At 55.0% G+C, this 21,549-nt stretch overlaps 2 protein-coding genes across 10 annotated transcripts in view; one reads left to right on the top strand and one right to left on the bottom strand.

Moving 5' to 3' along the window:
• Positions 1–62: 62 nt before the first annotated feature.
• Positions 63–5,047, top strand: DDX51 (DEAD-box helicase 51). Of its 2 annotated transcripts, none has more exons than XM_066260877.1 (15): positions 63–666; positions 764–915; positions 1,939–2,089; positions 2,370–2,410; positions 2,500–2,571; positions 2,663–2,769; positions 2,907–3,015; positions 3,104–3,249; positions 3,357–3,543; positions 3,624–3,739; positions 3,818–3,934; positions 4,083–4,184; positions 4,277–4,340; positions 4,419–4,553; positions 4,797–5,047. In XM_066260877.1, the coding sequence occupies exons 1-15, from the start codon at positions 366–368 to the stop codon at positions 4,821–4,823; spliced, it is 1,827 nt and encodes a 608-aa protein (XP_066116974.1). In that variant the 5' UTR covers positions 63–365; the 3' UTR covers positions 4,824–5,047. The 2 variants fall into 2 exon arrangements, with proteins under 2 accessions (XP_066116974.1, XP_066116973.1); XM_066260876.1 differs by having other exon boundaries at positions 68–666; positions 2,265–2,410.
• A 2,373-nt stretch (positions 5,048–7,420) lies between these two features.
• Positions 7,421–21,549, bottom strand: part of EP400 (E1A binding protein p400) — a 94,782-nt gene continuing 80,653 nt past the window's right edge. For 6 of the 8 annotated variants that reach the window (XM_066260868.1, XM_066260867.1, XM_066260872.1 and 3 more), the window contains 12 exons: positions 21,021–21,099; positions 20,677–20,928; positions 19,558–19,606; positions 19,374–19,483; positions 16,847–17,048; positions 16,563–16,732; positions 14,835–15,053; positions 12,885–13,080; positions 12,156–12,280; positions 10,626–10,772; positions 9,856–9,933; positions 7,421–8,999 (listed from right to left, as the gene is read on the bottom strand). In XM_066260868.1, the coding sequence (XP_066116965.1) occupies positions 8,727–8,999; positions 9,856–9,933; positions 10,626–10,772; positions 12,156–12,280; positions 12,885–13,080; positions 14,835–15,053; positions 16,563–16,732; positions 16,847–17,048; positions 19,374–19,483; positions 19,558–19,606; positions 20,677–20,928; positions 21,021–21,099 (1,900 nt within the window). In that variant the 3' untranslated portion in view covers positions 7,421–8,726. The remainder of the gene's footprint in view (positions 9,000–9,855; positions 9,934–10,625; positions 10,773–12,155; positions 12,281–12,884; positions 13,081–14,834; positions 15,054–16,562; positions 16,733–16,846; positions 17,049–19,373; positions 19,484–19,557; positions 19,607–20,676; positions 20,929–21,020; positions 21,100–21,549) is intronic. The other 2 variants (XM_066260875.1, XM_066260871.1) reach the window with 1 other exon arrangement.

Here is a 21,549-nt window from a genome sequence, read left to right as displayed (position 1 = left end):
GTCGACGCTCAAAGACGTCACCAACCTGAGCCGGCTTCACATCTTTCCCAACGCTCCATAACGTAATCTCCGCGCGCCGACGTCGCACCCTCTCCTGGCGCTACTCCGACATCGCATCCCCGCGCCGGTCTATCGCCCCATCTGGACGCTGCATGATGTCACCGTCCCGCGCCGGGATCCCGCCCCCTCTTGGCGCTGCATGACGTTACCGCCCCGCGCCGGCCTCGCGCCTCCTCCCTCCTTGCTGCCGCTGCACGCAGTAGGTACCAGTACTCCGGTACCGCCCTCTGCGCTGTCTGACGTCACTCCCTGCGCCTGTACCGTTATCGCCGTGCGTCGGTCCGCAGAACTGTGGGATCTCAGGCATGGCCCTCTTCCACGTTGCGCGGTACCCTGGACCCGAGGAGGCCGAGGCGGCCGGTGCGGAGGCTGAGGCAGACGGCAGGGCTCGCGCGTTGCTGGAGCGGCTGCAGCGCCGGGCACGAGAGCGGCAGCGACAGCAGCAGCTGAGGCAGCCGGAGCCGGAGGAGGCCGTGCAGACTGAGGACGTGGCAGGGAAGCGGCGGCGGCGGCGGCCGCGGAGGCGCAAGAGCGGCAGGGCACCGGGGAGCCCACGCGCGCCGCGAGGCAAGCGGCAGAAAGTGGACAGCGAGGACGCGGGCGCAGGTGGGCCCTGCGAGGCGAGGAGGGGGCGGAGCGCGGCACTGGGACCTGGGTCCGCGTGGGGCTGACGAGCCGACTCTGGCCGGCTTCTGCTTCGCAGAGAGTGGCGAGGAGGCGCTGGGGGAGAGCAGCGTGGACGCCGAGGCCGAGGGGCCGCCAGAGACCCCAGGAGGACATCCCCCCGACGAGGCCTGTGGCCCCCCAGCCCACGCCCTGTTGCTCGGGGGCTTCGGGAGGAGCAGGGCGCCAAAGGTGAGCGGCCCGGGAGGGGTGGCCCGCAGAGCTGGGGGGCTGTTGTTAATCAAGCCGAGGTTCGTGGGGTAGTTGCGAGCAGGGTGCCTGCGCCTCTGGGCGTTTGGCAAATGTTAAGTAAGCAAACGCTTTCACAGGTAAGTGAGCCGTGTCTTGCAGTTTTTCAAAAATGGCTCAAGTCACACATAAACAGCATTTTCCTCTCCAGTTGCAGTTTTCTTTTAGCAGTTTGTCAGCTTTAGTTTGTTTTGCAAAGTTTCCTAGGAGTATTTAAGCACCGTGCTGCGTGACAGTGGGGCGGGTACAGGGATGCAGGATGGGAGCAGGGGTCTGTGATTATTGGCTTGCAAACCTTTTTTTTTTAGTTTCTGAGAGTTTTTAGGACCTCTCTGTTTACTTCTTGTATTGAGGCCAACTTATTTTCTGTTTTCGAAGGTTGTAGACATTCAAGTTTGCTTCCCATTCATTTTAACTTTGTGATCCACTGTTTCTTTTTTTAGAAACTCACCTTGTGTTACTTTTATTTATTTTCTGTGCACACGTGGGAGAGGAACAGGAAAGGGAAGAAATGAGAAACATCAATTTGGAGTTGTGGTGTTTTAGTTCATTGATTGCTTCTTATATGTGCCTTGATTGAGGGGCTCCAGCCCACATAGTGACCCCTTGTTCAAGGCAGTGACCTTTGGACTTAAGAACCTGCAAGGTATCAGGGGACTCTGCAGGTTCTATTCAGAGTGTGGCGTCTTAGATGTGACGGGAAGACTCCCGGTGGACTGCCAAGGGCATGGCACCTTCTCGAGTATATTTCCAAATTTCTTAAAGGTTGTGTGGGATGAGGGTCATGGAGAGTGGAAGGGGTTGTGTGGGATGAGGGTCATGGAGAGTGGAAGGGAAGCCAGGATGCCAAGTAAAGGCTTGTCAGACCTCCTTATAGCCTCTTCACAGTTTCTATGGGCCTTGTTCCCTGGGCCAGGTGGGCCCTGGAGCAGTCATCTAATCTCTTTCTCTTGACGTTTGCAACAGGTGCAGCCGTTCCTGCCATTATGGCTGGCTGAGCCAAGCTGTGTCAAAAAGACTGTCACTGAGGACTTAGTGCCTATTGAGGACATTCCTGAAGTGCACCCTGACCTGCAGAAGAAGCTGCGGGCACACGGCATCTCATCCTACTTTCCAGGTACTCTGCCTCGGGCAGGGGGCAGCTAGCTGCACGGAGGCAGCCCTATGCTAGCACAGCATCAGGTGCCCTCACAGAGAGCATCCCAGGCTGGAGGTCACACACTAGCCTTGGTCCGTGTGCTGACGGGATCTCTGCACAGCCCTGACTGGCCTCCTCTGCCCTCTTTGTCTAGTCCAGGCAGCAGTTATCCCCATTCTCCTGGAGAGCGCAGCCAACGGGTTTTTAGTGGGCAGAGGCGGCTATCAACCCAGGGATCTCTGTGTTTCTGCCCCAACAGGCAGTGGAAAGACACTGGCTTTTGTCATCCCTGTAGTGCAGGTGAGTGTGAGGACCCCCCCCACCTCCCCCACAAGCAGCTGGCACATGAGGAGCTGACCTGCCGTTACAAGTGGCCCTCTGCCCCATAGGCCCTGCTGCAGCGAGCTGTGTGCCAGGTCCGTGCCCTAGTTGTGTTGCCCACGAAGGAGCTGGCCCAGCAGGTGCGTGGACCCTGTGCCTGGGGGTTACCCCAGAGCCCGTGTCATTGGTGTGGTGCCTCAGGTCAGGCCAGTGATAACTCTCCTCTCCCAGGTGAGCAAGGTGTTCAGCGTTTACACAGATGCTACTTTCTTGCGTGTCTCTCTGGTCACTGGGCAAAAGTCACTGGCCAAGGAGCAGGAGAGCCTCGTCCAGAAGACGTAAGTCATGCTGGACTGTGGATTCTGGGGAGGTGGGCACAGGAGGGGCACAGCCTTGTGTGGCCACCAAGCCCTGCAGGCTTTCCAGATTGGGGGTTGGTGTGGAATCTCTTGCTGAGGTACTCTCTGCTTTGCAGAGCAGATGGCTTCCACTGCCTGGCTGACATTGTGGTGGCCACTCCTGGTCGCTTGGTGGACCACATTGACCAGACTCCAGGGTTCAGCCTCCAGCACCTCCGCTTCCTGGTAGGTTGCTTACCCACCCAGAGAGAGGCTCAGGCTCAGCACTGATGCCAACCTTGACCCCAGACTCTGAGTGTCGTGTGTCCTGCAGGTCATTGACGAGGCTGACCGGATGATAGACAGCATGCACCAGTCCTGGCTACCACGGGTGGTGGCTGCGGCCTTCCCTCAGGACGGTGCTAAGGATCCCTTTGCTCTGTTCCAGAGAAGACAGCCCCAGGTCATGACCGCTGCCAGGTACCAGGCCCCGGTTTGGCTCTGCCTTAGGTGTAGTGCCTGGTTTGGGTCAGAAGGGCAGCTGGCCAGGTCAGGGCTGCTTCCCCAGCAAATGCGCCCCTTTCCAGCATCTGCTGTCCCCAGATGCCGCTGCAGAAGCTGCTCTTTTCAGCTACCCTGACCCAGAACCCTGAGAAGCTGCAGCAGCTCGGCCTATACCTGCCCCAGCTCTTCTCCACACAGCCAGCTCATGGGGGCCCCAGAGACGCCGACGCCGACTTGGGTGGGAAGTACACCTTCCCTGCGGGGCTCTCGGTGAGCTGGGTGCACGGGCTCAGGGTGGGGGGGCGTGCCTAGGTGCTCAAGGCTGGGCCAACCCCATGCTGTTCCTTCAGCATCACTACGTGCCCTGCAGTCTGCGCTCCAAGCCGCTGGTCATCTTGTACCTGATCCTGCACATGAGCTTCTCCAGGGTCCTCTGCTTCACCAACTCCCGGGAGAACTCCCACAGGTGAGGCCAGGCGGGCAGGTGGGGGCGGTCAGGGACATGCAGGTGACGGCCCTGGCCCACCCAGCTTTTCCCTCTCAGGCTCTCCCTGCTAGTCCAGGCTTTTGGGGGTGTCACAGTGGCTGAATTTTCCTCCCGCTACGGGCCCGGCCGGAGGAAGATGATACTGAAGCAGTTTGAACAGGGAAAGATTCAACTGTGAGTGACTGGAAAGGGTGTTCACCTAGTGTCTGCCTTGGTCTCTGAAGAGTGCTTTTGGCAGGAGATTTGCCTCCTAAGTCTGTGGGAGTGTCCCAGGGTCTTGCTTGACCTGAGACAGGTCCTATAGTCCCTTGTATCCTGACAGCCTCATCAGCACAGATGCCACCGCCCGCGGCATCGACGTGCAGGGTGTACAGCTGGTGGTCAACTACGACGCCCCCCAGTACCTGCGGACCTATGTGCACCGGTGAGGGCTGGCCTTGCTGTGGTTTGGGAGGGTAAGAAACTATGGTTTCTCTGGGCCCATGAAGGGCTAGTGGTGCCTGTGCTTGGTTTCAGGGTGGGGAGAACTGCCCGGGCTGGAAAGTCAGGACAGGCCTTCACGCTGCTTCTCAAAGTGCAGGTCAGGCAAGGGGACCGGAGCGGGAGGTGAGGGAGGTGGAGGATGGGGGCCCCTTCCCACTCCGCATGCTTCCTTCAGGAGAGGAAGTTCCTCCAGATGCTGATGGCAGCGGGGGTGCCCGGGCTGGAGCGGCATGACACCCCCAGTGAGCTCCTACAGCCTCTGGTCCCGCGGTACGAGGAGGCCCTGTCCCAACTGGAGAGGGCTGTCAAGGTGAGAGGCCTCGGGCGGTTCTGGGGGACATGGGGGGTCGTCTGCATTGTGACAAGATGTGGACGAAAGGGAGATAGTGTCCTGGGTTTGCCCTTAGCTTCCTGGCCGGCAGACAGGAGACCCTGGGCTTTGGGATGGAGGCACGCAGCCTAGGAGGGGCACTGGGTAACTCTTCCTCTTAAGAGTTGGGGGGCAAATTAGTGAGGGGAGACCTGAGCCAAGCCACCTTCTCTCCTCCCACAGGAAGAACGAAGACAGAAGGCGGCCTAGGCTGGGGCTCCAAGGGTGGATAGGCCTTTCCACCGCTGCAAGGTGCGTGTGCCCTCTTGCTGGGGCAGTGCCCTTCTGGCAGAGGCCCTGGCACTGCCTGCTCAGGCCAGGCTCTTGGACTCAGGGCCCTTTCATGACTGCACCAGGCCTGGCCTGAGACAGCCTTTGGTCACATGCCCTCCCTGGAATAGGGCTTTAATAAAATTGTTTGTGTTCCCCCAGCACTGACAGGATGGCAGCTGCTGTTTCTGGTTGAAGGTGGGGTTGGCGCTTAGTTTAGGGACCAGCTTTTCTAACAACAGCATGTTCACGGTCTTGCATTTTGAAGGTGGCCCTGTGCCCGTGGGGGGGGGGGGGGGGGTAGCTGGTAAAAGGAGTCCCTCCCATGGTGGCACTGCAAGCCCCGGAGGTGTCTCTGTTGAACAGAGCAGAAAACAGTGATTCGGTCAGGTAGAACAGGTGCTCTACATCATGTTAGTCTCCACCCCCACTGTGCCCAGAACACATAGCACAAGGTGTCTTGGGAATGTAACTGAAAACAGGCTTTAGAAGCACTGACTCACTATAAGAAATTTTCCTCGCCTGACCAGGCGGTGGCGCAGTGGATAGAGCGTCGGACTGGGATGCAGAGGACCCAGGTTCGAGACCCTGAGGTCGCCAGCTTGAGCGCAGGCTCATCTGGCTTGAGCAAAATCCCACCAGCTTGAGCCCAAGGTTGCTGGCTCCAGCAAGGGGTTACTCAGTCTGCTGAAGGCCCATGGTCAAGGCACATATGAGAAAGCAATCAATGAGCAACTAAGGTGTTGCAACACACAATGAAAAACTAATGATTGATGCTTCTCATCTTTCTCCGTTCCTGTCTCCTGTCTATCCCTCTCTCTGACTCACTCTGTCTCTGTAAAAAAAATTTTTTTCAAAACTAGATTAAGATAAACTTTAAAAAATGGGAACGTGCTTTTTTTTAACATCTCTGAAAGCACATTTACTCACCTGAGCAAAAACAGTTGCCTGGTCATAGGTTCTTGGGTCCCATGGGGTAGCTGTTGCCCAGGTAAGACACAGGGCAGGTATGTGATGCGAGGGCAGAGTGAGGCGCTGATGGGACCCAGCGTTTCTGGGGCAGTGGTGACAGCCTGCTGCTGCGTGAAGCAGCGCTGAACCTGCTGTTCCGCGAGGTTGGAGCCTGGTGAGCGGACTGGACACACTGCTCTCATGTGCCCTCAGGTATGTGAACTGCTCCTTAACTGGGTCTAGGTTTTTGTCGTGGATCCTACAGGTGATTGGAGTCAACTTTGGATGGTGTGGGAGGAGTTTCACAATTCTTCCCCACAAAAGAACCATAACTGCTAAAAGTAAGAATTACAGAGTCATTTGAAGTCAGGAGATGGTCCTACGGGTGGGCAGGAACCAGGAAGGTTCCCTGGGAGGAGTCCACTGCACTCGAGCCTGCAGCCCACGCCAGCCCAGGCTCACGTTGCTCCATTCCCAGTGCGCCCCACCAGAAACGCTGGCTGGCACACTGCCCGTCACCAGGAGCTAGGAACATGCAGTCAACCACTGGGCAGGCTCCCATTTTCCTTTTCTTTACACAGTAAACACAGCTAGCATCATCATCTTTAACTAGTTTTCCATGAAAGATGACAAATCTATAAAAAGGTCATTTTATTATGCCTTTTGCATAGTGGCATATCAGTGCCCTTTAAAACCCTATTCAAGTACAAATGATTTATGTTTACAAAGTATTTACAAGTTCAGGTTTTTTTTTTTTTTGTTTTGTTTTTTAAACACAACAGCTATCTGGTTACAACAGTTAACAAAAAACCATAGACTGGAGGAAAGCCTCCCCAGGCACCCAGCCTGCGAGTGCGGGGATTCAGCCTCCTGCAGGACACACTTCTGTCAGAGGCCTGCTCCCATGGTGGCTAATCCCAGTCACAGTGCTGAGGTTCTCTTCCTGCCAGTACAGGGTGCTGACAGGAGCCTGGCTCATGAGCAGTGCAGGTTCTTAACAGCAACTGGGGAAGGCTGGGGCAATGGCCTCCTCTGGAAGGAGGATCTTTACCTAAGGGACTCGACTGAAGGTGAGTAGGTCACTGTGATGTAGATGTTACTAAATCGAATGGTACAAAAATACTTTATGCTCCACACTTGGCATTAGGAAGTCCCTGAAGGAAACATTTCTGAGGCAAGTCTTCCATCCCAAAGCAAGCAGGCCACAGCTACACCTGCCCACCTGCTGAAAGCCCGGTGATGCCTTACACCCTGCCAAGCCTTGCGTTGATGGACATCCCGCGGCAGCTTTGTCCAGAGTGGTCTCAGTGTATCGGCGTCACATCACCTAGATGGACACCAGCACAAAGAGCAGGACGGATGCAGAGAGTGCACAATAAAGTACTGACAAGTGGAGCTCTGCATCAAGGATGAGCACAGGACGTCTTCCGGCACCAGAGGCAGGGCACAGTCACAGGGCCACCCTGTGTGCCTGCTTGTGCCAAACCAGAACCAACAGGCTTGGTTAACAGTGATTTTTCTTATGTTCAAGTAACTAAAATGTTAAATGCCTTTCATTTCTTCAATACTTGCTTTTTTTCCCCAAATTTCTCACCAAGAACTCAAAAAATGAGCTGCCCCATTGTCGTCCCTAAGAGGCGCTGTATGACTGTCCACATCAACTGATGGGACTGACCTTCCTGTCACTTAAAGTGACACGGGGCGGGGGAGCAGAGTGAACAAAAGCTAACCCTCAGTCTGCTGTGACTCCTCCCTGGTACACACGGACTGACAGAGCCCAAGCTCATGGGCCCAGTGAGGCAAGCGCAGAGCCAGGCAGGTGTCAGCAGCCAATCAAACCCACTGCAATCTTGTAGTAAAAGTACAAACACGGGGTCTCCGCTTTGCCTTTCAACTTCAGGCCCCCTTGAAACAGCATGGATGGTTTGGCACTTTATGCAAAACCATGATGGAGTGTGTCTGCTCATGTAGGACCCTCACACAGAAACCTGAAGTCACGTTTGTGAGAAAGTCTGCCATAGGCAGACAACCCTGCCTGAGCAGGCCTCTTGGCTCTACAATACACCAGGCTGAGCATAGAGCACGGGAGCAGCGACAGACCCCCTGCTCTCACTAAGCACCACGTACTATACTCCGCAGTGACACCTGCAAGATAATGTGCCATGGCCCTTCAAAGTTCCTGGAGCTGCACTAAGTTCAGATACGAGCGCTTGACCCACAAGCTGCACAAGTGCAATGAGATGGGCTGGGTGGGAAGTGCTCTGGAAGCAGGTCATGGGAGGTCACTGGCTGCTCTTTCGAATGGAAGTTCAAGCACAGCGTTCTTCCACACAAGCTGGAACACGTCATAAACGTGCTCTGATGGCATTAGTACCAAACGATTCCTTTAAATTTCCATCAAGTCACATTCTAGGAGAGAAGGAAGCCACACTGGCTCTTGCGTCCAAGATGACCAACCTCAGCTGGCCTCGCTCCTCAAAGGACCATGGCATGTTACCAGCTGGTTACAAAGAACCAAGCAGAGGCTGGCACTGTTACGGACCGTGTCTTGGCTTTAGGAAGATGACTTGCGGCACGTTCCAAGCTGTCCCTGTGAGGTGTAAGACGAGGTGCCGACAGCTCCTAACCCAGCGCTCAACCAGCCCTCCTGCTTGGGGGAGCGGCTGCGGTTTTTCCACGTGGTTTCACACAGGAGAGGGTGGTCCAGGAGAGCACGCTGCTCCAAGTGGTTCCACACATCAATGCAGCTTTGTAGGTGCTGAATGTCTCGCTCACCCCCCACCCCCACCCCCACCCCCACCCCCAGCTTCAACAGGAAATAAAGTCTACTGCCGGTTCTGGTGAGATGGTGGAATGCTTGGTGGCCAGTCCCAGGGCTGCCCGCTTTCCTGACTAGGGGCACGGAGGTTTGGTGGGTGTCTTTAACCGGACGGCAGGAACTCTCATTTGCAGTTTGGGTTGCTGGTTTGGGCTGTCTGCACTGGCTGACACCTGTGCAGGGTTGGGGACACCAGAGGTCTGCAGCTGGGCTGCCGCTGTCGTCACAACTTGCTGCTGCATGAGTTTCTGCTGGACCACCTGTGCGGTCGCAGTCACTGCAGGGATCATCTGGACCTGCTGCCCAGCTGCTGTCGCCTGGGTGAGGGTAACAGTCTGTGGGGAGGCCTGAGCAAAGACAGAACACACATACCGCCTAGGAGACGCAGATCAGGCGACATGACAAACACTTGGGGGGAGGAGGGAGTTTAGAGACTGAATTCTTTTGTGAGCTATGAAAACTATCTGACACGACACGAGATGACCTCTGGTATCTTAACCAAACAAAAGGAGAGAGCTCTACACTGTTGTGTTCAGGTTGGTGCTGGATGCCTGTGGGACCAGCCAGGGCTGAGACCAGGGGGCTGGTGGTGCCACTGGAGCCCAGCCTCCACTGCTGCAGCTGTCCCTCGGACAATGCGGTCTGACTGCACATGGGGTCTATGAATAAGCGGGCAGTGCAAACCCATGTCTGTGTGAAAAGCGGACTTAAGTACATGCAGATTTCTGACTGCTTGGGTGGTGGGCGCCCCAAACCCCCACGCTCTTCAACAGTCAACTGTATCTGGTTTCTTGAAATTCACCTGCTGGGGATTCTGAGAATAAAAATGTGAAAGCACTACTTTTACATGGCCACATCCTGCTGCGGTACACAAAACAGTAATAGCCTGCCTGTCAGCCTCTGTAGGAAGGTAAGTCATGGCTGTCCCCAGTGGTATTTATACTGTTTCCCTACAACTAAGGTGTGGCAGCTGCAGCCTGCAGGACACACCTAACGTTACAGGTGAAGCACTGGTCCTAGAAATGGGCTCCTTCAGTACAGTTGATGCTGAGTTTGCTAATTTTCTGTATAATGAAATTGAATGATTCTCAATTAAAATTCTACTTCTTCTGGAAGAAAACCCAGAACTCGCAATTTGGGAAACGTGAAGGTCACTGGAAGCCCACGTGGGGACCCCTCAGACAGCTGCCCGTCTGCACCTACCTGTTGGGAAGCAGCGGCGACCTGCGGGATGCCAGCCACAGGGGTCTGCTGCTGCACAACTTGAGGGAGTTTTGCAACCTTTGAGAAAATAAGCCACACGCAGAACTGAGAGGAATGTATACACAAGAGCACTCCCTTGCTTTCCTTCTCAGTTTTTAATGAAAACAAAGCCAGCTGACAGGAAAGAGTGGCTCTCAAACGGGTACTCACTTAGCACACCGAGACTCCCACCCTCACCTCCTGAGTACTGACTACCTTTCTAATCTACAATCGTGTCATTTAAAATTTATATTTGGTATCATACTTTACATAATCAAATGTTTTATTGAAAACGGCTTTAAGTTTAGATGAGCTAATTAAAGTAAGGACGGAATAAAATATTTCAGCATTTCAGAAGCTTTCGAGAGCCCCTTCCAGTCTGGACAAGGTTCCAGGGAGTGCCCCCACAGGTGAAGTGATTCAGGCCAACAGCAATGTTCAGCTCCACTCGAGACGTGCCAGGATTTTCAAGTGTACCGTTTTCTTAATCATGCCTGAGTGCTTCCTCTTAATGAAACAAGGCTCTTCACTTGTGTATACTCGGGCAGTCTGACCTGAACACCTACACCACACCGTGCACCCCACAGACGACCGGCCAGTGAGGCCGATCAGGACCAGCCACCTCTGAGGAGGACTGGAGGCCCACAGCACGCTTAACTTGAACGGTGCCTGCCCCTTGTCCTGGGTGCCCACAGTGTCACGGTGCAGCCCCCATGCCGGCTCGTGCTCACCTGGATTTGTGTCTGCACCTGCTGCGTCCCGGTCAGCTTCTGAGCCTGGGAGATGGGTGTGGTGAGAAACTGGGTCTTAAGGGCTGGCTGGGTGGCATAGGTGACCTTCTGTGGTTGGCTCTGAGTGCCAATCTGCTGTGCGGTGATCTGAAGAGAGAGACCACTCAGGGTTAGAGCTGTACACAGCTGTGTCACTTCCCTCACAGCCACCAAGGCCTACTCTGTGGGCTCCGACTGCCCCACATACCTGCAGTGTGACCCCTGTGCTCCCTGAGCTGCTGGCCCTCTGCCCCGTCCCTGCTGCCCGCTGATGGGCCCAGCCCTGTCACTGGCCTCCTCTCCTGAAGTCCCCTCATGTTTGGGGCTGGGGTCTATCTGTGGGCTCCGACTGCCCCACATACCTGCAGTGTGACCCCTGTGCTCCCTGAGCTGCTGGCCCTCTGCCCCGTCCCTGCTGCCTGTTGATGGGCCCAGCCCTGTCACTGGCCTCCTCTCCTGAAGTCCCCTCATGTTTGGGGCTGGGGTCTATCTTTACAAGCTCTGTAGCACCTGGTGCTGTGTCTACTCATCATGTGAGTGAACTTGACCACAATACAGAAAACATACACATGCACTTTCTCAAATCTAATTTTGAGAATTTGCCATATACCCTAAAATATTAGTATGAGGAGTAACGAACCTCTATGCACAATTTTTGCACATGTGATCTAACTTCTGTTTTTTTCTGCCAAGAGAATTTAAATACTATTCTGAAGGCTGAGCACATGTGGCCACATACACTTTTTAATGTGTCAGTTTTCTTTCAAATGATATTAACACAGAGACCAGCACTTTGGCTAAATCCTACCTAGCTCCCCTTGAGAGGGAAGCAAAGGTGATGTGATGGCCCAGGCCACTGCTGCTGGCACTGTCGTCCTGAGTCACCACCAGTGCTCCCCTCACCTGGCACCAGCTAGCCTCCCTAAACCCAGAGGACTGCTGACAAAAACTGGGGAGTGACAGAATGGGGCTTCCTTCCCCAAACTGTCCACCACAGGGAGAAGGCCCTCCCGGGGTGGCGTCCAGGCAATGTTGGCAGCACGTGCCCAGACGCAGCCTACCAAGAAGGACTTGGCAGTGGAACCTGAGCCAGTCCGAGCTGCCCCCGCCCTCCACTTCTGAGCCAACAAGACACTGACAGTGCTGCACAAGCCAGGCCCTTCTCCCCGCTCCGTCCTCCGGGCATGCGCAGGGCAGGTTCCCACCCAGCTCCATCTGCTCTGGGCATCAGCAGCCTCTGGCCCTTGCTAGCTGCACAGCGCATGGCCTGCACCCTCACTGCTCCTGCAAGCCCTCTGAGCAGAGCTCCCACCTCGTAACTGACCCTGCTCGGGCCTCAGAGCAGCGAGGTTGCCCTCTGTGCAGCCCGAGCATGGGTGAGGTGGGCCCGTTCAGAACTCTCTTGTCCTCTGTGCACCCCCATGCCTGGTGGCAGGCCTGGCTCAGAGTAAAGACAGGACGACTCAAGCAACCTGCGCAGGCCCCCAGTACCTTCTGCTGGACGGTGGCCGGGCCCGGGGTGGCCTGCGGCTGGATGGCCTTCTGCTGCTGCACGGCCTGCTGTTTGAGCTTCAGCAGCTGCTGGACGTGCACGGGCTGGGCCACGACAGTCTGTCCTGCGAACACCGGGCAAACATGTGAGTCACAGCGCTACGTCAGGACTCGTCCTGTGTTCCCTGCATTTCCCCGAGTCCCTGAGCTCCTGGGACCAGCTGACTGGCTGACAGAAAATGACTCAGGATGCTTCTGGGTCCACCAGAACATTCAGGTAAAAAAGCCAGTTTCACCTTTTCCACCTCACGGCACACATGACTACTAACTCGGCGGCACACCAAAAAATACGTTCTTTGCCAATCTGACAAAAAAAAAGTATAATTTTGATCTATTCACACCAGACGGCTATTGTGTTTGCTGCTGTCATTTTTTTTATTCGACAATCTAAGAGGAAAGAGACCAGTGCCCCTAACTAAAATAGGTATTGCATGTTTTAAAAATTCCTGTGGCATACCAGTTGAAAAATTACTGAGATAAAGGGGTGGCAAGTTCTGAATGTAATGGTTAAACCGAGGGTCAAAGCTTGTACTTAGAAAGCTCTGGGGTGTGTCTACTAATATGCACCATGGCCTTCTCAAATCAGTGTCGGGTGAAGGAGCCCAGAGCGGGCACCACGCCCACTAGAAATGCTTCTCAGCCCGGCTCCAGGTTCCAGTGGACGCAGACCTGTGGCTTTCTGCGGCTGCCCAATGGCCACACTGATTCCTGCGACGTTCATGGGCAGGGTTGTGACGCCTGGCGAGGAGACCACAGCCGCAGGTACAGACACCACGGGAGGCTTTGCCAGGGCCACCTGCGCCGGTGGGGGTGCCTGCGCTTGCATCTGGCCTTGCGCCTGCAGCTGAGATGTGGGCACCCGGGTCTAGAGAGGAGAGAAGGGGAGTCCAGAGATTCAGCACATCATGTATTTGCAAACATTTCCCCACAAGAGGTCAATGGTTCACAGGGTGGCAGGTGGCGGTGAGCTGCAGGCAAACCTCACTGCCAACTGATTTAGGCTATTAATCCATCACCAGCAAACTCAGGGGATGGGGTTTGGCAAGACCTATAAACTAATCGGTCACACAGCATTCACATCTGTGCCTTAGAGCAGCCCGGTCAGGCCTGTCCCCCACAGAACCTCATTTCCTAGTCCTCCCACTAAAGATCAGCCCACTGCCCTGAGCTCATCCCAAGACTTCCCTTCAACTTCACCTGCTCAGTATCACACTGTATCCAAGGACTTTCTAAAGTTATATTTAAAGAAAAGAGTGGGAATAGATCTGTTTTCATATGTACAGCAACTTGAACTACCCAGAAGATGTAAAAATCACACAAAACCACTTCCCGCATGTGACAGAAACCGGTGTCCGGCCTGCCAGGCCTTGTGGTCTTCCGTGCGGCTCGCTGTGAAAGCAGGGGATGTGGGATGAGTTAGGTCTCCTGCCATCTGCTTCTGTTCCTCTTACACCCAGCACTTTTCTGAGTGGATCCCTTTCTGCTGTGTGGCTGCCGCACAAGGTCCTTAGCACTGTCTGTCTGGGAGACCATGCCCTCTGCAAGCAGCCCTGAGACAAGCCCTGGCCTTCTCTCTCATTCTGCCCCCGTCCTGCTTTCTTCAGTGCACAGCAGAAACAGGGCTGCTGGGCCAAGTGCTGTGCATGTCCTTAAGCTCAGCCACTCGACCCCCCCCCCCCCCCCGGGAAAGCACCCTGGCCTCACATCTCCTCACCACTCTTCTCACTAGAACCTGCACTTTCTGGGACACAGGTGAGACCCAACATGCTCCTGCAGGTTTTATCCACACCCGTCCCCTCTTGCAGGTTTTATCCATGCCAGTCCCATCCTGCAGACTCAAGTGCTCTGGTGAGGAGCACCTGCACAGAGCCAGTAAGCTGTGGTGACTCGCTACAGGACGTGGGCAGTTTACCTGAGCTGCCGGCCTCAGACTCCTCACCTGTAAAGTGGGGTTCCCAAGTTACCTGTCCTGCCCTGCAGTGTTCTGTGACCCTCAATCGGGTGCCAGGAGTAGCGCCTAGGGCAGGTGATACTGCTGTCACCTGTGCCAGAATTGGGGCTCCCCAGCTGGGCTACCTTGTCTGACGTGTCTGGACCAACGCTGGTTGAAATGAACTGACCTTCTCGACACCTCTTGCATCCTGACATTACTCTCGTCTTCAGAAGTCTCTCCGCGTCTACAAAGGGCTGTGACACCTGAGCCTGGTTTCTGGGCCTCGCTGCCACCCCACACCTCCAGTGGTCTCCTTCACCCTTTCCTCCCTGCATCTCTACCCCGGGGGGGGGGGGGCACTGCAATCCCTCCCAAATGTCATGTTGCCCCAACATAAACTCTGCCCTCCCTCCATGGTTTAACTCATGCTCCACAACCCCAAGTACTCAGCCATGAGCTCTGATACACTTAACTTCTGGTTCTGGGAAGTGCAGTTACCTAAATGTTCCCTGTGGGCTGTATTTCATCCTCTCTGAGAACTCAGGTTCTTGGGGAGGAACACCACGCCTTCTACTTTACATGCAAGTCCGACCTAACACCCAACAGTCCAAGCAGGCAGTAACAGCCTGGTTAAAATGTGAAAACATGGTGCTTTGGGACAAACCAATGTATCAAGGGGCACTTACAAGCCGGGCCACCTGGAGGTTGGCCACGGTGGTGCCTGTGAGCAGGGCTCCGGGCCTGGAGGTTGTGACGGTGGTGAGCTGGGGGCTCTGCTGCTGTGTGGGTGGTGGGGGCTGGACCTGCACCTGTGCAGTGGGCGGCGGGGGGCCCGGTGGGGCCTGCTGCGGGGGGGCCTGCTGGGGCAGCTGCAGTTTCTGCTTCTGCATTTTGATGAGGTGTTCCTAGAAGCCAGATAAGGTAGGTTTTCATCAACATGAACAGATCTATATCCTTGGTTTTAGGTTACTGTCCCATCAGGCATTAAAAACCAAATGCTAATATGCAAGGTGCCAACTGTCCTCCAAGGCCTTGCCACCGTTTCTTAAATGATCTTTAGCAAAAGTTAGCATATTGTGGATGAAAGCTAGAAATGGTGATTCTGGCAGATAAGTAAATTCACAGCAAAACTAAGTTCTTATCACTCACGAGTCAATTCAAATCTGTAGTACTATTGAAATTTTTAAAGATCTTAAAATCATGGTCCCTCTTGAAATTTTAAAAGATGAGTACCAGCTCTCACTTATTCCATCTGTCTACAAATAACAATTTCACCAATAACCTTGATATCTGTAAGTCAAAGCATCGAAATATCAAGACAGTGCAGAAAATTTTTTTTTTAATTTTTTTTTCTTTTTTAAGGAAATTCACATTGAGTTGTTCATGTCTCTTAGATCTCTCCTAACGCCCTGAAAATGAAGGTGACGGGGAGAAGGGTGAGTGCGAGCAGAGGCAGCAGGTGGAAGGGAGGGTCTGGGCCACAGTGCGGGGCGAGAAGGAAGGACATTGGAGGCCCTGCCGTCTCAGCGGACGAGCGGGAAGGCTGGGGGTGGTCACCTGGGCAGACACCAGCGCTGACCACCCGCCTCTGTGGGCCCAGTCACTGATTCTGTGCTGGGCAGCCCAACTTCCTGCAGTGACAGACAAGGGTCCAGACCTGAGCTGTCTATGCTACCGCCACCGCCACCGCCACGTGTGGCTGCTGAGCCCCTGGGGTGTGGCTGCAGCGGCTCAGGAGATGAGCGTCCTGTCGGCTGCATCGTTTTCCGGGCGCACGCCCTGGTGCCTTGAGGAGGAAGCCTCAGCACAGGGCCAGCACATCCACCACAGCCCCCCAACAGACCCGCTTGTCCCCCAGGTCCAGGAACTGACAGTGTCTGGGTCCTCACTGGTGCAGGCCTAACAGCTGGAGGGAGTTTTTATTACACATTTTTCTGGTTACCTCTTATACCCAGTGTTAGAGTTTTTCCATTTATAGCAGGAACATAGCATTTCTTTTAAAAACAAACATGTTTACATGCATATCTGCAGAGGTGTGCAGACGGGCAAAGCTCAGGAACACCGCACTCAAACGACCATCTATGAGAAATGATGCCGCACAGGAACCCCCCTGAATAAACCAGATCCTCACTGCTCTGTCCCCATGCCTGAGGAAAGCGCTTCCTTGCACTGCTCTGGGTGTGAATGGGACCAAGTGGCCTCCGCCCCTCTGGAGCCTGTGGCACAGAGAACAAAACTGAGGTGGAAGGTGCATTTAGAACAGGGAACTGAGCACGGTAGACAAAAGTTGTTTTTAAAGATGACACAAACACACTTCCCACCTACACTAGATTTATGCAAGGTACACTCTGAACTACACGTGACAACAGGTATCACCCCACAGACAGCGTGCTTACAGTTTCCTAGGTGCTCACCGGTGTCAGCTTGCTGACCGCTTTGATCTGTGCGGGCGACTGGGCCTGGCCCTGGAGCTGAGGGACCTGTGCTTGGGAGGGTGGCGGTGGCGGCGGCTGCTGCTGCTGCTGCCGGAGGAGCTGGAAGTGCGCAGGCGTGAGGGTCTTCCCTGGGAGCTGAACCCCTGTGGCTGGAGAAGTGGTTTCGTTAGGGGGCACTCAGACACTAGTCCCTTCCCCCACAACAGACCAAAGCCGAGTCCCGCCACGAGATGAGATGGGCTACAGGAAACCACACCATCTACCTTGGGACACCTGAGTCACCAAAGAGCGGGTCGGGGTCTGCACTGCAGTCAGGCTGGTAGTGACCACGGCAGAGGCTGTCACAGAGGTGACCGCTCGGACGCCCTGTGTTGGTGCCAGGGACACCAGATCAGATGTGGCTGGGGAGCCAACTGCTCGAGGCTGGGTGTGGACCACCTGGGCAGGTGCTGAGCCTCCGGAGCTCTGGAAAGGCAAGGCAAGGACCTTTTAGGTGACTGCAGTATTTTTTAAGGCTTTTTACCATCACGGGATGAAAGGCACCTGTCTACCCACAAGGAAGCTGCAGCACATTCTGGAGCTCTCATACATCAAAACATGCATCCAGCCTGACCTGTGGTGGCGCAGTAGATAAAGCGTCGACCTGGAATGCTGAGGTTGCCGGTTCGAAACCCTGGGCTTGCCTGGTCAAGGCACATATGGGAGTTGATGCTTCCAGCTCCTCCCCTCTTCTCTCTCTCTGTCTCTCCTCCCTCCCTTTCCCTCCCTCCCTCCCTCTCTCTTTCTCTCTCTCCCCCCCCTCCTCTCTAAAATGAACAAATAAAAACAAACAAACAAACAAAAAAAACCATGCATCCAGGCCCTGGCTGGTTAGCTCAGTGATAGAGCGTCGGCCTGGCGTGCGGGAGTCCGGGTTTGATTCCTGGCCAGGACACACAGGAGAAGCGCCCATCTGCTTCTCTACCCCTCCCCATCTCCTTCCTCTCTCTCTTCCCCTCCCGCAGCCAAGGCTCCACTGGAACAAAGTTGGCCCGGGCGCTGAGGATGGCTCTATGGCTTCTGCCTCAGGCACTAGAATGGCTCTGATTGCGGCAGAGCAACGCCCCAGATGGGCAGAGCGTTGCCCCCTGGTGGGCATGCTGGGTGGATCCCGGTTGGGCGCATGCGGGAGTCTATCTGACTGCCTCCCCGTTTCCAAATTCAGAAAAATACAAAAAAACAACAACACATGCATCCAGCTACAGAGCAGGTCGCTAAACTACAGAAGGAGCGAGCAGTTTCAGAATGGCAGCGTTCCCACACCCATTTGGAAGCACTGCCCTGTCCCTCTGTCCTCTGGCAAAAGACCTATTGAAACTTGACCATCCTCTGGATACCAGTGTGTATCCCCCAAAACATAGTCTGAGGTCCTAACTCTCACCGAAGACTCAGAGCAGCCCCGGGCACCCCAAAGCCCAGCCAGAGGCAGGAGCAGCTGCCCACAGCCGAGCTCTGGCCGAGTTCCGGCTGCCCGAGCCCACACCAGATGGTGCAGGACCCACTGAGCCACTTGTGGTGCCTTCCCTGTGTCACCTGCCCTGCTGGCCCCTGATGTCCTGAGTGTTCCTGTGCGCTCGGCTTGCTGCACCCCTCACGTCTGGTGTGAGCTGGCACCCTGTCCTGTGCCTCCTACCCCGCCCCCAGCTCACATTCCTTTCCCTTCCGCCTTCTTTTAGGTCCTCCCTCCTCCAATGCCCCCCCCCCAAGTCTGGAAGTTACACTCTGTTTCACTCTTTTGTTGGCTCGTCTAAAAGTCTCATTGTGAACACTGGGCAAAATCTAATTAGTAATTCACACTTCTCGTGAATAAGACATTCCAGAACATTCCAGCATCTCCAAGCCTTGCTGACCTGACACGCCTGTTTTCTGTGTGCCGTCCCCACTCTAGTCAACCCCTCAGCATCAACAGCTCACTCCCATCTGAGTATCAGGTCAGGTCTGCACATGGATACACCATAACTCCCCACTGTGCCCTTCCTCCTCCCTTCTCAGACCTCCCATCTGAGGATTGGGGAACACCCACCTTCTGCCAAAAAGCACCCCTTGGTAAAGGTCTCTTAGCAGTCAGTCCTCTCAGTGTCTGTTTGGAAATTTGTTATTTACCCTGTTCTCCAGGATATTTTCAGAGGAGACAGAGCCCCAGGGTTGGCATCTGTTTTCTCTTGTTCTAGCAAAGACATTGTCCTATCAGCTCCCTCCTGGGAGATGCTGCTGTGCCCCAGAGCAACCTGCCGTTTCCCTGGCGACCTTTGAGACCTCCTGGCCGCTGCATTATGTAGCCATAGGTCCTTTGTCCTCTGGGACTTGGGTTATCTGGGCTTCTGTGTATGTGGAGTTAGTCCCTCTCACCCCCAGCTCCTTCCATGGTCACCCCTGCTGTTTTCTGCTACATTCAGGGTAACTCCCTCCCACTGGTCACTCATTCTCTCTCCACTGTAGAAACTGACATTACTCCCGACGACCAGGTGTTCTTTTTTCAATTCTGGTAACCATTTTTTCATTTCCAAAAGTTCTATATGTTCTTTTTAAATACAATTTCCTGGTTTTTACATACGTTCTCAAACTTCTCTCAGCCCTTTAAAACAAAAAGTATATGTATTTCATAATCTATACGTCCAAGTTGTTTAATGAAACTCAAACTAGGTCAGTAATTTCTGCACCCATGGGTCACTTTTTCCAAAAACCAAACACCTTCCACAGAGCCCTAGACCAGGTGTGCTCCTAGATGGGCCAGGAGCTGGGACAGCTCACCGTCAGGGCTCCAGGCGCCACAGGCGAAGCAAGGCGCTTGTTAATTGACTGGAAGGTGGCAGCAGGGACTCCTGCAATGGTGTTGACGATCACGTTTCCACTCACAGTGCCTGTAGAGAGAGGGGTCTGTGAGGCAAGAGCACGCGAGAGGACTAAGTTCCTACTGTGCGTCTCGACTCCTCACCTGCTGGCATGCTTGTCCCCGTAACGGATGTTTTAATGGCTCCTGCCTGCTAGAGAAAAAAACCATCTGAGTATCAGGTCAGGTCTGCACACAGACACACTATAACCCCTCTAAGCACTTCCATCTCATCAGCATCAAATCCAAACTCCTGACTATGGCTGCTGGCCACATGGGCTCACTCCAGCACCGTCCCCAACTCCTCCTCCCTGTGGTGTCCATCTCTCAGTCAGCAGTGCTCTGGCCACACTGACCCTTCTGGTGACACTTGCCAAGTTCAGGGCCTCTGTGCTTGCTGAGTTTCACTCTTTTCTGACTGACTCCTGTGTCTCAGGTCATAGCAGGGCTGGCTCTGCAGAAAGTCCCTTCCTGACTACCCACCACTGTGCTCTCCGGGGCCCTGCTTGGCTAGGCTGCCTGCTCCAGCAGCACAGACTCCCTGAGAACAGGCACTTAGTGAGTGCGTTCTCTGAAGGAGTGTGGACTAAAGCTGCCCAAATGCATAAGGAAATTTCACCACAGTGGAGAAGGAAAACCAAAGGGCCGGTTTGGCAGGACAGCCCTGGCTGACGGGGCGCAGCGCATAGCCTCCCCCCCATCCTGGGTGCTGTCCTCATGTGTGCTCTCAGTGTGGGCCACACACACACATGCAGTGAGGGTACATCCCAGAGCATGGTGGTGACGGCATGGGGCATGTGAGATCACGAGACTGCCTTTTTCTCTTTTCCTGCATTTCAGCCCTTTTCTCCCATAGGCAGTGTGTGCAGGAGCACGTGTGCACTGTCACAGGAAATGCGGGGCAGAGTAGGAGAAGAGTTTACAAACTGACAAACGGTATTGGCTCTGCAAGTGTGTGAGGATAAAGTGAGCAGACATTTCAGTTAGGGTTCATAAATCCTATCTCACTCAAAGTCCCCAGGCACCTGCACCAGGAAGAGCTGCCCCCACCGCCAAATCGCCAACCTCACCACAGGAGCCCTGGAGGACAGAGCTGGCAGGTGTAGAAGACACCCCTACCCCCAGGAAAGGCTAGGCCTCCCTGCCGTCCCTAACAGGAAAGTCTGCTGCTCTGGACGGTGTGGACAACTCAGGGGGCTTGAGGGCCGGAGAAGGCCTGCTCACCAGCACGGCGGCACTGCCCACGGTGGTAATAGTGGACGGCGCCTTCGGTGGAGGCTGTGCAGGCTGCGCTGGGGGCTGTGCCTGGGCGGGGGGCTGCACAGTGGACGGCCCTGAGGGCTGCTGGCTGCCGGCCGCCGGGGTCTGGGGCAGAGGAGGTGGTGGCTGCTGGGGTGGTGGTGGCTGCGGCTGTGGTGGGGGTGGCGGGGGCTGTGCCACGGGCGGCTGCTGCGCCTTCTGCTGATCGGCCAGCGCCTGCAGGGCAGGAGGGAAAGGGGTGTGAAGCAGCCAGGGCCACACACTTGACGGCAGCTGCTCTGCTCGCCAGGCTCACCCAGGCTGCACACCTTTTTCTCTTTGGCAATTCGCTCTGCGCGGAGAGACGCAACCTGGATGGGAGGCAGGGGCTTGTCATAGTTGATCCCACTGGAAGAGAGGAGAAGTTAGAACTAAACCAGCAAGTTCTGAAGTAGACACCATTCTCAAAACCCACCGCCCTCGCTGTCCAAGCTGCGAGTGCTGCAGATGCTATGGTTCAGCCACAGGTCAGGGGCTGGGCAGGTCAGCCTGGGAAGAAGAAGGGCTGCTTCGGTCACCCCTGCCCAGGGCTCCGTTCCCTTCCAGGCCTGAGAAGAGACACTCCAGGGGACACTGCAGTCCCCGGGCTCCATGAGCACTGCCCACAGAGCTGGACTAGTGACCCCAGTGCTGCGGGTTCCTACCCTCTCACTAACCCTTGCTCCTGGGGCACTCGTCACTTACAGACCTCCTTGATTTAAAGGAAATATACTCACCCCAAAACTGGGTTTTTATAAACAAGCCAACAGAACGCTGCCAGACCAGAGGTTGGAAGAGCGGAGAACACCCGTGGTGTGC

Source organism: Saccopteryx bilineata, chromosome 2 (genome assembly GCF_036850765.1).
Source record: "Saccopteryx bilineata isolate mSacBil1 chromosome 2, mSacBil1_pri_phased_curated, whole genome shotgun sequence".
NCBI classification, from domain to species: domain Eukaryota; kingdom Metazoa; phylum Chordata; class Mammalia; order Chiroptera; family Emballonuridae; genus Saccopteryx; species Saccopteryx bilineata.
This window is presented reverse-complemented; position numbering and strand designations above follow the sequence as displayed.

Bases quoted from the DNA above. Each gene is read 5' to 3' on its own strand.
- DDX51 (XM_066260876.1), top strand. From the start codon at position 366: ATGGCCCTCTTCCACGTTGCGCGGTACCCTGGACCCGAGGAGGCCGAG. The intron at 916-1,938 runs GTGAGCGGCCCG...CGTTTGCAACAG, and splicing joins GGAGGAGCAGGGCGCCAAAG to GTGCAGCCGTTCCTGCCATT. The intron at 4,185-4,276 runs GTGAGGGCTGGC...GCTTGGTTTCAG, and splicing joins CTGCGGACCTATGTGCACCG to GGTGGGGAGAACTGCCCGGG.